This window comes from Bubalus bubalis, chromosome 21 (assembly GCF_019923935.1).
Source record: "Bubalus bubalis isolate 160015118507 breed Murrah chromosome 21, NDDB_SH_1, whole genome shotgun sequence".
Classification (NCBI taxonomy): Eukaryota; Metazoa; Chordata; class Mammalia; order Artiodactyla; family Bovidae; genus Bubalus; species Bubalus bubalis.
This window is the reverse complement of record NC_059177.1, coordinates 52,296,463-52,312,442: the sequence shown is the minus strand read 5'-3', so window position 1 is coordinate 52,312,442 and position 15,980 is coordinate 52,296,463. Positions and strand designations below refer to the sequence as shown.

At 37.7% G+C, this 15,980-nt stretch overlaps 1 protein-coding gene across 10 annotated transcripts in view; it reads right to left on the bottom strand.

Annotated features, from left to right (window-relative positions):
• SETD2 (SET domain containing 2, histone lysine methyltransferase) overlaps positions 1–15,980 on the bottom strand; it is an 83,066-nt gene that overhangs the window by 48,548 nt on the left and 18,538 nt on the right. For 9 of the 10 annotated variants that reach the window (XM_025272219.3, XM_044933889.2, XM_044933890.1 and 6 more), the window contains exons 2-5: positions 10,927–10,966; positions 4,910–9,270; positions 1,956–2,087; positions 317–445 (exon numbers count right to left, since the gene is read on the bottom strand). In XM_025272219.3, the coding sequence (XP_025128004.2) occupies positions 317–445; positions 1,956–2,087; positions 4,910–9,270; positions 10,927–10,966 (4,662 nt within the window). The remainder of the gene's footprint in view (positions 1–316; positions 446–1,955; positions 2,088–4,909; positions 9,271–10,926; positions 10,967–15,980) is intronic. The other variant, XM_025272223.3, reaches the window with a different exon arrangement.

Below are 15,980 nucleotides of genomic sequence, written 5' to 3'. Positions count from 1 at the left end.
ACATTTATTCATTCAAAAATGTTTACTGTTTATCAAGTATGCTTTAATTCTCTATTCTAATATCCTTAGATACTCTTCACCACTCTTATCCCAACTTACATAGACTCACTGTTATAGATTCTGTCCTAACTCCTTTTTACAGAATTTCATGGGGATTTTGGGGGTCTACACAAATACTTGGTAATTACCTGGAATTAAAGGTAATGTGACTATCAGACTAAGAAGGACTTGCCTATTCCAAACATCACAAGGGACAAACTGCTCTCTCATATATATAGAGAAGAGATTTCTATTTAATTTCCTAAACCTAACTTACGAAGGAAGGTCTTTAGCAGCTCTTAAGCCCCAGCCTTTCTTTTCCGTGAGGATAACTTCCACATCTGCATGCTGTTTCCTCTGAAACCGTCTATTGGAACAATAATCCCCATTTGGACACCGAGAAGAACTGAAAAGAGACAGCGAGAAAATTAATTCTTAAAAGCAGCAAAAGAACCAAAAACGTATTCACTAGAATTATGTAAATATATCTGTATCTTTATGGCATAATCAGCATATGTGTGGTAAACCTCCAAGTGACCCTTCGTCAATAATTCTTCCCATCATGAAGGGACTCCTTAGAACTGAGTGCCTACACTGTTAGTTAAACACATGGTATCCAAAATACAGTCTCTCAACTAGTCACTACCCCTCCCTCAGTGTTAAGACACATTTCCAGACTGCATGGAAGCCTGCGGCACTCTGACGACTATGCAGAGCTAACTTATTCTCAATCGGTGCACCTTCTCTTATATTCAACTCCAGTCATCACTAATTTCATCTTTTGAATGTAGCTAACTACTTGAGCTACATGTAAGCAAAACCAAAGTCATCGTTAAACACATCCTTGTTCAGAGTAAGCACTACATGAAGAAGCAAGGTTCTTCCATAATGGATTCTGGAATAAAATAAAAAATTTACTGAATTCTTAATAGTCCAAAGCTGACGGGCTCCTCTGCCCATGGAATTTTCCAGGCAGGAATACTCAAGTGAGTTGCCATTTCCTACTTCCAAGGATTTTCCCGACCCAGGGATGCAACCTGCATCTCTTGCATCTCCAGCACTGGCAGGTGGATTCTTTACCACTAGCACCACCTGGGAAGCCCCCTTATACTATAAAGCACCTTAATAATCTTTTGATGGTTAAAAATGATACAATTTTCATTCTGATTGTTTTTTAAAAATCACATTTTTTAATGTAAAGATATTTACTATTTACATGAAAAATACTGAACCAAATGTCTATCAATAGAAGATTAATAATTACACGTTAACTATGAATAGAATACACAATATAGTCAAGGGGAAGATTTGGGTAGGTCAAAATATGTAGCTCTGACTAGGTCTCCAAAACATATTAAAAGCGTGTGTGGCAAGTGAGGGGGAACAAAGTTTCATCAGTACATACAGTAAGAATTTCATTTTTACACACAAAAAAGGAAATGTCTACCTCTGCTGCTACAGGCATAAAATTTACCTGGAAAAACTATACAAATAGAGGGATTGAGGCTTACAACAAGACATTTTACTTTAAGCACTTTTGAAATGTTAGGATTTTAGTTCATTTTATAGTAAAAATTTAAAAATACCAACATTGACTTCTCAGGACATGAACCTTACAAGAGATAAAAGGAGACTCGGTAAAAATTAATATTGCTATATCAGCATTAGGGTTACCTTACAGAGCACTTTCAGTGTGTATCATAATCTAATGCACAATGTGAGGGAAATCTGTCTCCTTATAAACTGGAGACTGGAGTTTTCATCTCTAGTTTCACATGGGAGATTTCATGGCTCATAAATACTCAACAGTAGGTAGGAGGAGAAAAGTCAAAATTTTACTCTTAATAATTCTTCTCAATATTTAGAGACATTTAATAGAATAAGTGAGCAAAAGCAGAGCATTCTGATTTACTTACCATTCAATCATGAGAAGACGATTAAGACAATCTTCCCCACATGCTATTTCACCTTGAGCTCTTTCATCTTTAGAAAGAGGTGTACACTCACATTGCATTCGCTTAATATCCCGATGGGATTTATTCTTCTTTCTATTAGGTAAAATTTTATTAAAATTGGTTAAATAAATGTCCTAGCAATGATACAATATACACAGTCAAAAAATGCCAAATTTCATTTGTTTTCCCTTTAATGATTCTGGTTCAGTCAATCATTTAAAAAGAAAAAATGTCGAACCACTAAGCATTTATGAGACTGAAAACACAAAGAACTGTGTTACAAAATAGATGAGAGGCAACCTCAGCCTTGGCAAATGGGAAGATGGGATAAGCTCAAGTCTATCGCCTTCTTTCCTGCTGCTGCTGCTAAGTCGCTTCAGTCGTGTCTGACTCTGTGCGACCCCATAGACAGCAGCCCACTAGGCTTCTCTGTCCCTGGGATTCTCCAGGCAAGAATACTGGAGTGGGTTGCCATTTCCTTCTCCAATGCAGTGAAAGTGAAGTCGCTCAGTCGTGTCCGACTCTTAGCGACCCCATGGACTAGAGCCCACCAGGCTCCTCCGTCCACGGGATTTTCCAGGCAAGAGTACTGGAGTGGGGTGCCATTGCCTTCTCCGTCTTCTTTCCTAGTCCTTGTCATCTAAGCCTCAAATTCTGAGCAGTTTCAAGTTAGTACTCATATTTGGCTCCAGAGGAAAATTGGAAAACTCATGAGTATCAGGTAATAACACAGCTGATTAATTAAAGTTAAGTTTAAGAATCAGTCCTTATGGACTCCTTTGTGGTCCAGTGGTTAAGACTTCATGCTTCCACTGCAAGGGGATACAGGTTCGATCCCTGGTAGGGAAACTAAGATCCTGTATGCTGCCATGTGGTCAAAAAAAAACAAACAATCAGTCCTCATGGTTATACAAATAATAGTTGAGATACTAGGCTGAGGAAGATAAGGGGCTGCTAAAAAACAAAACAAACAAACTAAAAAAACAAAAACAGTTTTTAATCAAGAATCTACCTCAATCAAACCCTTTAGAGACTCCTTCAGCAACATCATTTTTGTGCAAATCCTGTTTAAAAAAAATTCAAGGACAGATGACTAAGTTCCCTTTCTTAAGATCAGGGAACTATGATTTACTCTTCAACTAACAGACAAGTGAAGAGCACAGCTGCTGCTCTAGGCGACTGTCTTAATCTCCTAACTAATCTGCTTTCACCTTCAACATTAGTTCTTCTACAGTCCCAGTTTTAGAAAGTACCTAACCAGGGTCATGAGAGTTTTCATTTTTCACCAAGTTGCAATAATAATTCATCTGGATCAATTTAAGACATAACTCATTAATACACATAAGAATATGCTTTGCCTGAAGAAAGATGACCAAAGATAAACAAAATACCTTCTTGCAACTACTTAAAAGCTATATATAAAAGCAGTAGTTTTATTTTGCATTGCTCCAAAAGGCCAGATGAGGACTAATGAGCCCAGATTTCTTTCATGTAAGCCTATTTTCACTAGACATAAGAATGCTCATACTTGACAGTAACTTGTTTTCTCAGTGGGTTCTACAAATGCCCAGCATATGTCAAGCACTTTAAAATGTTGCATATGTACTAAGTCGCTTCAGTTGTGTCCAACTCTTTGCAACCCTATGGACTGTGGCCTGCCAGACTCCTCTGTCCAAGGGATTCTCCAGGCAAGAATACTGGAGTGGGTTGCCATGCCCCTCTCCAGGATTTCAAATGTTGTGTATATATATAAATGCCTCCCCCTCTAGAAGGCCCTCAAATGCCTCTCACCAACCAAATTTATTGTGTATAGTCTTATATGTATCTGAAACTCACTGCTAAATAAAATCCAGAGAGTTGGGTTAATTTTATTTCTATTCCTGTACAAAGATCATGTAAGTTGCATGACTCTACTCACAAAATACCTAAGGAGTACTACTTAAAATAGTCAATATTTTGAAGTTAAACCTAATTTACAACTAGATACAAATGAATTTTACTGTAAGAGGCTCTTTTTATCCTTCAAAAAAAAAAAGTGTTTTTTTTTAAATAGGAAAAACTTCTGATGGGTCTAACGTTAAGATGAAGTCTTTTACCTTTTCCACAGTGGAAAATGTCTTCATTTTAAAAAATTCTGAATGCTTAAAGGGATGATGGCTAAGTTGATTCTCAACTAGAGGAGAAATTTCCAAAAGGAGGTAGGTGATTAGGAGACTATAAACTTTTTAAACACATATTCAACATATATTTACATTGAGAAAATTAAGACTATCAGAAAGAGGTGAAAGAAAGTTGACCAAGAAGCTCTGCTCTAGAGAATTATGTTTTCATTAGCCTATTCTCATTATACCTTATTTCATGTGAGGGATTTTACCATTTATTTCCTAAAAACTCATCTTATTGCCAAGTTTAATCTATTAGCATCAGATTTAAAAATATGACAAAAGAACAGTGTTTCAATCTAGTTCTAGTTTGTAAAGTACCTAAAGATATTTTTCAAAAATCTTCACAATGAAGAAAAAAAAAAAATCCAACCTAACTTTTTTCTTCTCTAAGATCAGACTATTTTGCTGGAGCTTTGTTCCACTTTCTATTCCAGGTTCACATGTAAAAAGAAATTTAAGAAAAACTGGGCTGCTCTATATACTTTGGTTTTAATGTACTTCTAGAACCAAAGAGGTAAAGGGAGGAAAAAAAAAAGCAGATATCCCCTCCCTGAGAGGAAAAAAAAATTGAGGGAGGGACTCTAACACCACCAAATCTAAATAGAAAAATATACTTTTTAGATTTTTTAATTTACATTTTATCACACAACATATTTCATAAAATTGAGCTCATATATTAACTTCTGAAAGCTAAGTTTTTTCCTACAAAAAGAGGTTAAAACTTCTCAGACAAGTATTAATTTGGCTTACCTTTCTGTTAAATAAACATTTTCTTCAATCAGATCAAAGTAACAAGGCATCTTCCCTTGCTTGGCATATTCCTTCCACCGCTGGGGGTCCCTGAAGTCCTCCATGACACAGGAAGGCCCAACCAGCGCTGAGCCGAGAGGCACTGTTGTCTCTCCCTGATCTATCTCCATTCGAACTTTCTTTCTGTCCTGAAGCTCACCATCACTTTCAGAATCACTCTCCAATTCCTGTCTTCTTTTTTTAAGAGGCCCTCTATCTTTCATATCATTTCTGTCTAAGTTTTTCAGAAGATCTTTCTTCTCACTCACAGCCAAAGAGTCCTTAATGGAATTGCTGCTTATTTCAGGTGCTTGCACTGAACCCTTGTCCTTCTGAAGGGACAGAAAAAATTTACTGGACTGACTTGAAAAGTGAGATCCTCCACGTTGATCCCAATTCTCCTCCTCTTCTCGGTCATCTGTTAAGGAATCTGGTACCTGCCCTTGAATTCGATCATACACAACCCCAGCTCCTGGCGGTCTACTTGCTGATCTTGGATCCCAGTAGCCATTGCCTTGCCAGTAATTGCGTGCCCCGCTATACTGTTCTGCACTTTGCTGATACTTGTGTCCACCACAGGCTCCATAGCTGCTGTCAGGTTGCTGATACGTGGTGGTAGGCTTTTCTTGTTGAGACAAGTCCCACCCTAGGTTTCTGAGCTCCTCTGATGAAAGGAAGCCATCCACTCGGGAGATCTCACAAGAAGAATAACTTGAGTCTGTTTTTCCCAGTCGACTATCTGGCCTGTTAGGAAAAGCAGTCTGTTGCCGAGACTTATTTGAGACATCTTCAAAATCATCAGAAGAATAAACTGGTAGCTCTTCTTGCTGCTGAGAAACTATTTTAGCTTTCACTGTTTCCTCAGAATTTGAATGACCTAGAGGGTCGGATTTTATGTCTGGATGACTTGTACTATCAACCCCATCACTCTGCGGATGAGCAATTTCAGGCAGGTGATTATCTATCTGTTTTCGGCTGGGCTGTATAAAAGAAATTTCGGAATTTTTCTCTGCTGCTTTATGAAAGAAGAACTTCTCAGTTTGAGGACAGGCTTTACTTGTTATACTCTCAAATTTTTCCTCATATGAATGTCTCCTTGGCTCCAATCTCTCATCTTCCCAGTGATCAGAATAGTGTCTGTAACTCTGACTGCTCCGAGAAGAACAAGGACTAGTTTCTTCCATGGTCAAAGTAGAATTCTTTGGCACAACCACAACAGACTGAAGACGGTTTCTTGGAATACTGCTATCATCAGAATCTGTATCCTCTGAATCACTTTCATCACTTGAACTTTCAGAAGAACCAGAATACTCTTCATGGAGAGTAGATACAATCTCTGAGGCATGACCACTGCTGTCACATTTTAAGGTATATGTTATACCATCACTGTCCTCCATAGTTAAATTCAAATCACAAGAAGAAAACACAACTTCTGAGTCATCAGAAGTATGTGCATGTCCTCTTCCACGTTCTTCATCTAAAGAGATCTCTGGTCTTCCTCTTCTATCAGGCAATAAAGAATTCCCTTCTTCGTGAGCCTCCTGCACACATTTCTCAGACAGTCCATTATTATGCCTGTTATCCCATGAAGCCAATCCCCTTCCTGAATCAGGAAGGTCACTACCTACTTCTATTACTGTTTCTTTCTCTGCATGCTTTAAAAACTCTGAGTTTTTACTCTTCGGCACAGCATCCAAAACTGGAGATATCTTCTCTCCACACTGCAAGAGAGTTAAACTGTTCACTTTTATTCCTGGGGGAAGACTCTGAAGAGATGAAGCAATACATGAGCTCCCTGGAGTTTGATATAAATCATCAAAATGATTAACAGAAGCTGAACTAGTACTACCAACACTCTGCTTATATTCTCCACATGCAAATTTTGAGTGCTGATCAGTTAGATTTCCATTATCACATATAACTGTTTTTGATTTCAAATGCACATTCATAAAGCTATTTGAAGACATCTTCGTGACTAAAGGCTCAATATTTTCAGCTCCGGAATGACATGAAGAAGGGTGGTTGTCATTTGAAGTACAGTATATATCTGAATCTTTGGTTTTACAGTAAGAAACTCTCACCTCAACTGGTTCTTTAACAACTGTTTTGGAATAATCTATAGTCATAACTGGCAAAGATATGAGTTGATCTTGGTGTGGTGTCACCAGAGGTTCTGTTTCTCTAAATGGGCTTTCTGACTTACTATGCTTCATGCAAGTATCATCCAAGTCTTTTTCTTTACATCTATTAATATTCTGAAATCCATTTGATGAAAGCATGCATGTTTTGACCAAGGGGGATACCTCTGATCCAGTCACACTATCATCAGAAGACATCAAAACAGTGTCATGTTTAGAAGTGCAAAATGCTGCCAAATCAGATTCTGCCCCTGGAGACCCATTTATATTTAATTCTGTGGGACAATAACTTCTTAACTGATCATTCTTCACTTTACATAAAGAGTCTACTTCCTTAATACTATCATGGCTATCATGTCCTCTAAATTCAGACTTAAAAACAGGTGATCCATCTAGCTTTTTAAAAGTAGGTGAATCATTTAATCGATTTGATGGAGATGGAGACCGAGTCTTCTCTCTCTCAGGAATTTTACTAATCACTCTTAATTCACTACCTTTTGAACAAGGAGTCTGTAAACTAAAAGAATGAGACTGTTTGGTTTCCTCATTCAATTCTGTACAACAGAAAGAATTTTTAAATTTATCAGACTTGGATACAGGTTTTGAAGGGGCAGATTTGTAACGGGAAGCATTGTTATCATGCTTGGAATATGATGACCCCTGTCGGAATCCGAGTTCATTGAGGGGAGAACAACATCTTTTCATTGCTTCATTTTCTGAAGTCCTTTTGGATTCTCTTTCTAATTTGGAAGAATACTTTCCTCTTTTCTCAATCTCTAAGTAAGAGGACTCAGTTTTACAGTCTCGGTCAGACTTAGAATAGGATGATGATGTCCTTAGGTCTCTGTAAGAGGAAGAATGAGATGAGGTGCGCCTTGAGTATGTCTTCTTATACTCATCTTCTGAGTCAGAACTCTCTCTCGCCCTGCTATCTGTATATGCCCGAGAATAGCGAGTCCTTTCTCGATAGGGGGAACTCCTATGGTAGCGACGATCAGAGTCATAATAATGGGATCGTTCTGACCGAGAATAAGATAAACTAGTTCTAGAGCCTCTGTCAGATCTAGACCGAGATCTGCTCCTCCTTCGTTCTCTCTCTCTACAGCGAGAAGATATATACCGAGTATCTCTTTCAAGTTTTGAGTAGCTAAAATATTTATCATCTCTCTCTGTTTTAGATCGTGAAGATTTCCCTAAATCCTCACTTTTTAAAGTTGCTAAGCTCTTCTTTGAATCTCTTTCTCTGTCAATGTTTGCTGAAAATTTTAAATCATGCGATCTTTGACTTGAGGAAGTCCGTACAGAATCTTCATCAGATTCTGAACCAAGAAAGGTGCCTTCAGATTGTGAGGATTTCTTCTTAGAACCTGTTTTTTTAGAGCCCAGACTACTTTTAGAACTATCTGGAGTTTCTTCTTCCTTCCCAATATGGGAATCTTCTTTTTGTGAAGGGATATCTGCTTGCTCATTCAAACTGTGAGTTATGTGTTCTTCTGAACTATTAGATACAGGGTCCTGTTTAGTGTCCACTTCTGATGATTCTGGTACAATTGTTACTGGTGGCTCCTTCAAGGCTCTAGCAGCTACATCTACGGGTGCTGTCATCAGAACTGTAACTGGTGTGTGTGGCAAGGCCACTGGCTCTGTTACTGGTGCTGGTGATGAGGGTGTTGTGGCTTGGGGAGGTGGAGGTGGTGGAGGTGGAGATGAGGGTGGCGAGTCTACAGTTGTTGATTCTGCTCTGACTGCTGGTAATGGTGCCATGGGAGGAGATGGAGATGCCACTGCTGTGGTGGCAGTCAGCAGTGGCCTGGATGTTACATGAAGCAGATGTTTCTTAAAATGGATTTTGCCCAATTCTACCCTTGATTTCGGTGGCGAAGATTCTTCTGTAGTAGATAATGTATCTCCAATGTCCGTCTTAACTTTAGGGGTCGAGTCTACTTGAAGAGGTACAACTGGGGAATTTGGAGTATCATTTTGCTTTTCATTGCCAAGTGCAGTCAGAAACCTGTTCTGCAAAGTTTTCTTTGTAAGGCTGAAGCTGAATGACACCTTCTGTCGTCCCTGTTCCTCCAAATTAACTTTTGTCTTGGTGCCTTTGGGCAAAAATCGACTAGAAGCAACACCTTTGAATATTGGTCCTTTGATGAAACCTGTTTTCGGCACATTTTCAATCTTTGCCTATGAATGAACAAAAAGAGCAGTTACTACTACAATAAAGTTACATTTAAATGGCTAGCATCACAGTTTACAATGTCAGAGAAATGAAAAGTCCTTTTTAATGACAAAAACAGCATGAATTTCATTAAGCTATAAAAGCATTAAAAAAAATCCTCTTTATTATGGAAAATTTTAAACATACCCATAGGTAAAATAGTTAAATAAACCTCTAAGTACCCATCCCCAGTTTCAACAATTATCCATATTTTTCTACTCTTATTGTCTCTTAAAGGATTTTACAGTTTTAGAACTATTTTCCAAGCAGAATTTTAAAAATAATCTAATGTGTATTTCAACATACACTATAAGAGGACATGTGGATAGACAGCAATAGCTAACATCTCCATCATGAAAATACTTTGTTCTTGTCCCTATCCTGTAAGAAACATCTTAAGTCATTACAACTAGTGGTCTTCTGGCATCATACAGAATCATCACTTGAAGGGACTACTTGAGGGGACTTCCCTGGTGGTCCAGTGGCTAGGGCTCCACACTCTTAGTGCAGGTGGCCCAGGTTCCATCCCTGATCGGGAAACTAGATCCCGCATGCCACAACTAAGAGCTCACATGCTTCTACTAAATATCCTATGTGCTGCAGTAAGACCCAGTGCAGCCACACAAATAAATAGATTAAAAAAAAAGAGAGTCGCTTGGGTACTTGGTAGAAAATATAGATCTGTGACAAAACTCCAGGAAATATCAATTCAATAGCTCTAAAGTGAAAAAGAAGTTTGTTTTGTTTTCTGAAAACAAGCATCTCAGGCAATTCTGAGGGACTTCCTAGATGTGGGGAACCGCTGGTACAGAGCAGTTTCCCACCTCACTCATTTTACAGATGAGGTAACCAAACCAAATGAGAACCAGGCCTTTCTGCCTTCCTGGAAATCACTGTCCTGGCACATAACCACTACATCTGCTGGACCCCATACATACCCAGGCCAAGCAGACTTATCGTATTATCCTACTATAAGCAACAACTACAAAGTATATATTTAAGAAGACTCTACCCTTCATTATTTGCCAAACCACCAAAGGAACTGGTGGGCTTCAGAAGTTAAAGGCTTAACCTCGGTTGTAGACAAAACATCAGAAAAGTCTACAGCAACAAACTCAAGTCTAAATTAAAGATAGTACACTTGCCCTCTACATTTTTCTAATTGATGTTCTTTAATCAACTCTGGCTATTTAAGAGAACAGTTTTCTACTTCAACGTGGTAAAAATCTGAAATCAGTTTTCAAAAATTATACAGTAACCATTCAGGTGGGAAAGTAAACATTTTTACATGCATTATCACAGAGCCGTGGTCTTCAAATATTTCTTAAGAAAGAGAATTCACTGTTCAAATTAAATCTTACACGGAAACTCAGTGCATAAAAACAGTAAAAATTAACTGTCTTAAGTTGCCAGCTTCCTTTACCTTGACAAAAGGTCTTGAAGCTTGAAAGTTTAAAAACCATTTTCATGAAATATACAACATCCTCACAGGAATGAATTATTACAGATCCAAAAACAAAATTAAGCAAAAACTATTACTTCATTTCATATTCAAAATGATAGCTAAATTTTGAATGTTTTCAATCTCATAATCACTGAATACCTAATTAAATTACACTTACCTCATTTTCTTCTTCTCTATTGTCATCCAGCCAAGAAAGCATGCAAAAGAATAAAAAACAAATCATAAATACTTAAAATGGAATGAAATGTAAGTTTTTTATTAAAGCTTAGGATACATACAACCTCCAGGTATATTCTATATGGCTTATCTGTCCCTTCATAGCCTTAGTTACATTTAGCATAGCAAATATTCAATGAAGATAGTGTTATGCACTGTGCTAGGTGATGGAGAGAAAAGGTGATTAAAGCAGAGTCCTTCCCCTCAAGCAGCTCTTATGGTTCTCTGTAAACATAAAATATAACTGTTCTAAAAGTAACTCCAACATAATGGAGCAAATAAACACAAGGATAGAAGTATGCACAAGTATAACAGCAAAGAGGAAGATAAGCAACTTAGTTCAGTGGAAGGATAGGAATGCAAAGAATTGTTTTTAAAAGATCTTTTTAAAGACAGTAATGAAATTGTTAGGACATAATTAATAGTAGGAATCAGCCACAAATGTTTTTAATAGAAGAACACTTGCTTTGGTAAATAATATAATGTCAAGAGCAAAGAATAGGAAAGTTTGAAGGAAAGTTGATAGAATAGGGGTAAGAAGTCACAGGTAGTACTGAGTCTCCTGTGCCCTCGCCATAAAACATAAAAACATAATGCAAAAACATGCATTTAACTCTCCAGCATGAGATCATGCTAGAATGCCTTGTTTCTTCTTTGGAAAATCTACTACAGAAGAAAAACCAGAGGAATATGCAGCCAATTTTCTGTCAAAAATGTACAGTATGCAGATCTGCAGCTTACTGAAGAACTGTATTTAAAGAATTTTGACTATCCATGTCAACACAAAGACAAATCTCTGTTAGGTCACAGGACACACGTGGAAAAAGATTTAATTAACATTTTTTGTCAGAGCAAGCTCAAAGAACCAAAGAATGACATGATTATTCAAATCGACCAATTAACCAACTTCTCAGGAAACACAGGAAGTTTCCAAAGGGAGGACGTGTATAATGAGAGAGATTTGGCCATATCAACAAGATTCATAAATATAAACAAGTCAGATAGTAAGGAAATGTATTTCAGATACCATGTTACACAGGAAATGGTTATACTTAAAAGGATATAATTTTATTTACTCTGGAAAAAGACAAGTTACAGGACCATAGCAATGCATCTCAAAGTATCAGAAAACTTAGAAGATAAAATAGCCTTATTTTTGCACAATTCCAAAAGTTGGACCTGTGACCAACAAAAGTACAGAATGACAGATTTTACCTCATTTTAAGTTAGAACATATTAGTTTCCTTTATTTGAAAAATACATGTACACAGGGAAAAACATAAAATTTACAAAAAGATATACAACTAAAATTAGATCTACCTAGAGGCGACTATTGTTATCTTTTGCATATCCTTTCAAAAAGTGTGTGCTTATATGGGCATACACATTGCTTTTAAAGGAGAAAAGACATACACAAATGGAAATTATACCTCTCTACCTTTTCTGGGCTGAAAGCCCTGGATATAATTACACATCAACGTACTTAAGATATAGCTCCAGTTGTAGTTCTACCAGCCTAACAGATATCTATAGGTCATTGGCATTTTTTTCTTTTTTCTGGGAAGTGCTTTTTTCAGCTCCTTTGCCACTGATTAGGTACTGAGTTGTTAGTCTTTCTTACTGCTTTATGAAAACAAAATATGAGGTAGCTGCAACTGGAATGTGCCTCTGTACTGCGTACTTTAGTTTCCTTGTCATCAGAAACATTTAAGAAAAATATGGATAAGAACTTAACCTAAGATCAGACACAATTCTTATCCTAGATATAAGGTTATAAAAGTGAGGCCCTAGAATGTCTCAATCCAGGATTTCAGTTTATTGAATTTCCTGAACCATACATCAGATACAGCATTTTATCTTGATTTTAATAAGTAAAGGATTTAAAGAGTGACTCCTTCCTAATCTTTAATGCTTTCTTACTAAAACTCAAATATTCCTCAAATACTTAAAGCTGGTGTTTCTCATATCTGAGTGACACATGGGCCTCTTTATATTTTTTTCTTTGCTATTACATGTGAATCTGTATTACTTTTCCATTCAGTGCAGTAGATTTTTTTTTTTTTGCTTTTCTTTTTTTAAACACCGAAAACATTATGTATCCGGGTATAGCCAATTAACAATGTGTGGCAGTTTCAGGTGAACAGTGAAGGGACTCAGCCACACATATACACATATCCACTCTCCCCTAAAGCCCCCTCCCATCCAGGCTGGCACATGACACTCTGCAGAGTTCCCTGTGCTATATATATTTGGGGGATCCAGATGAATGGTATATAAGAAATCCCTATTCCTTTTGAAATCATTCTATAAGCCTGAAATTATTTCAAAAATTTAATTATTTTTAAACATAAGATAATAAAATGTGAAAAAATATTAAATATCCTCAACAGAATACTTCATCCTTTAAGAATTTTTTTTTTTAAAGAGACTAATGGACTCTTGGGGATCCTAGAGCCTCAGCTAGAAAAACATTACCTGAAATCTTTCTAAATTTGTATTCAGGTAGGCATTGAACTCGACTCTATAATAAATAGAGTATAAAATTCAGTTCAGTTCAGTAGCTCAGTCGTGTCCGACTCTTTGCGACCCCATGAATCGCAGCACGCCAGGCCTCCCTGTCCATCACAATCCCGGAGTTCACTCAGACTCAAGTCCATTGACTCAGTGATGCCATCCGGCCATCTCATCCTCTGTCGTCCCCTTCTCCTCCTGCCCCCAATCCCTCCCAGCATCAGAGTCTTTTCCAATGAGTCAGCTCTTCGCATGAGGGGGCCAAAGTACTGGAGTTTCAGCTTCAGCATCATTCCCTCCAAAGAAATCCCAGGGCTGATCTCCTTCAGAATGGACTGGTTGGATCTTCTTGCAGTCCAAGGGACTCTCAAGAGTCTTCTCCAACACCACAGTTCAAAAGCATCAATTCTTCGGCGCTCAGCCTTCTTCACAGTCCAACTCTCACATCCATACATGACCACTGGAAAAACCATAGCCTTGACTAGACGAAACTTTGTTGGCAAAGTAATGTCTCTGCTTTTGAATATGCCATCTAGGTTGGTCATAACTTTCCTTCCAAGGAGTAAGCGTCTTTTAATTTCATGGCTGCAGTCACCATCTGCAGTGATTTTGGAGCCCAAAAAAATAAAGTCTGACACTGTTTCCACTGTTTCCCCATCAATTTCCCCTGAAGTGATGGGACCGGATGCCATGATCTTCATTTTCTGAATGTTGCGCCTTAAGCCAACTTTTCACTCTCCTCTTTCACTCTCATCAAGAGGCTTTTTAGTTCCTCTTCACTTTCTGCCATAAGGATGGTGTCTTCTGCATATCTGAGGTTATTGATATTTCTCCCGGAAATCTTGATTCCAGTTTGTGCTTCCTCCAGCCCAGCATTTCTCATGATGTACTCTGCATATAAGTTAAATAAACAGGGTGACAATATACAGCCCTGACGTACTCCTTTTCCTATTTGGAACCAGTCTGTTGTTCCATGTCCAGTTCTAACTGTTGCTTCCTGACCTGCATACAAATTTCTCAAGAGGCAGGTCAGGTGGTCTGGTATTCCTGTCTCTTTCAGAATTTTCCACAGTTTATTGTGATCCACACAGTCAAAGGCTTTGGCAGTTCCAGAAAAACATCTATTTCTGCTTTATTGACTTGATAAAGTAGAAATAGATGTTTTTTCTGGAACTCTCTTGCTTTTTCCATGATCCAGTGGATGTTGGCAATTTGATCTCTGGTTCCTCTGCCTTTTCTAAAACCAGCTTGAACATCAGGAAGTTCACGGTTCACGTATTGCTGAAGCCTGTCTTGGAGAATTTTGAGCATTACTTTATTAGCGTGTGAGATGAGTGCAGTTGTGCGGTAGTTTGAGCTCTCTTTGGCATTGCCTTTCTTTGGGATTGGAATGAAAACTGACCTTTTCCAGTCCTGTGGCCACTGCTGAGTTTTCCAAATTTGCTGGCATATTTAGTGCAGCACTTTCACAGCATCATCTTTCAGGATTTCAAAGAGCTCAACTGGAATTCCATCAAATTACAGAGGTAGTATTGTGAAGAGATGAAAACTCAAGAGAAAGGAGAGAACTGGCTGATAACAAAGGGAAGGAAGATAACTGACAAAACGGAAGGCTAGTATTTCATAACACTGCTCGTAACATCTTAGCCCAGAGGTTGACTTCAAGTGGTACTCTGAGCTCTCCAGGAGAAAACTGGTTTGCTATACACACCAAGGCCCAAGTAAGAGCCATAGGAAATACTGGCAAGGAATCCTTCTCAAGTACTAAGTGATTATCTCCAATATTAGGAAAGAAGCAAAATTTTACAGCTCCAGCCACCCTCCTCCTACATCATAAACTTTGCAGAATGACAATCACATATATAGTCTTGATTCGCATTTATTGTGTCCGTTTTCCTCAAAACAGTGTAAATTACAAAGAGACAAACGTATCAATAACATCTTGTCCTTACTGTACAATCTCCTTGGGTTTGCCAGTCCCATTCCTAGCATAAATTCTCATTACTTTTTGAATCAAAGAAATTTCTTAACAATAATATCAGGTTTTAGCTTTCTCATTTTAAACAATTCTCAAAGGAAAAGAGGTCAATACCTCAAAACTGACCTGTAGAAAAAACAAGCCATACAAGTCATAAATTGTAACATTTGCCATCCTCTCATCCAAGTAATGGAACTCACGAGGACAAGTGAATAAAAACACTGATGAGAAATATATATATGATTTATGTGGACAAAAAAATAGCCATGAATACCACTGCTTTTAATCAAAGGCCTGGAAACTTTAGGCAAAGCAGTTTGGAATGAATATACTAACCTGAACTAGTGCCAACGGACTTGATAAACATAGGCACTATTTCTCATTTGCTCTAAAGCCCACATCTTCAACTAGCATAGTATCTCAAACAGAGTTTTGACTGATAAGAGTTTCATGTATACAGATTAAATGTTATTTTTTAAATGTTATTAAAATTACAGCAAGAATAT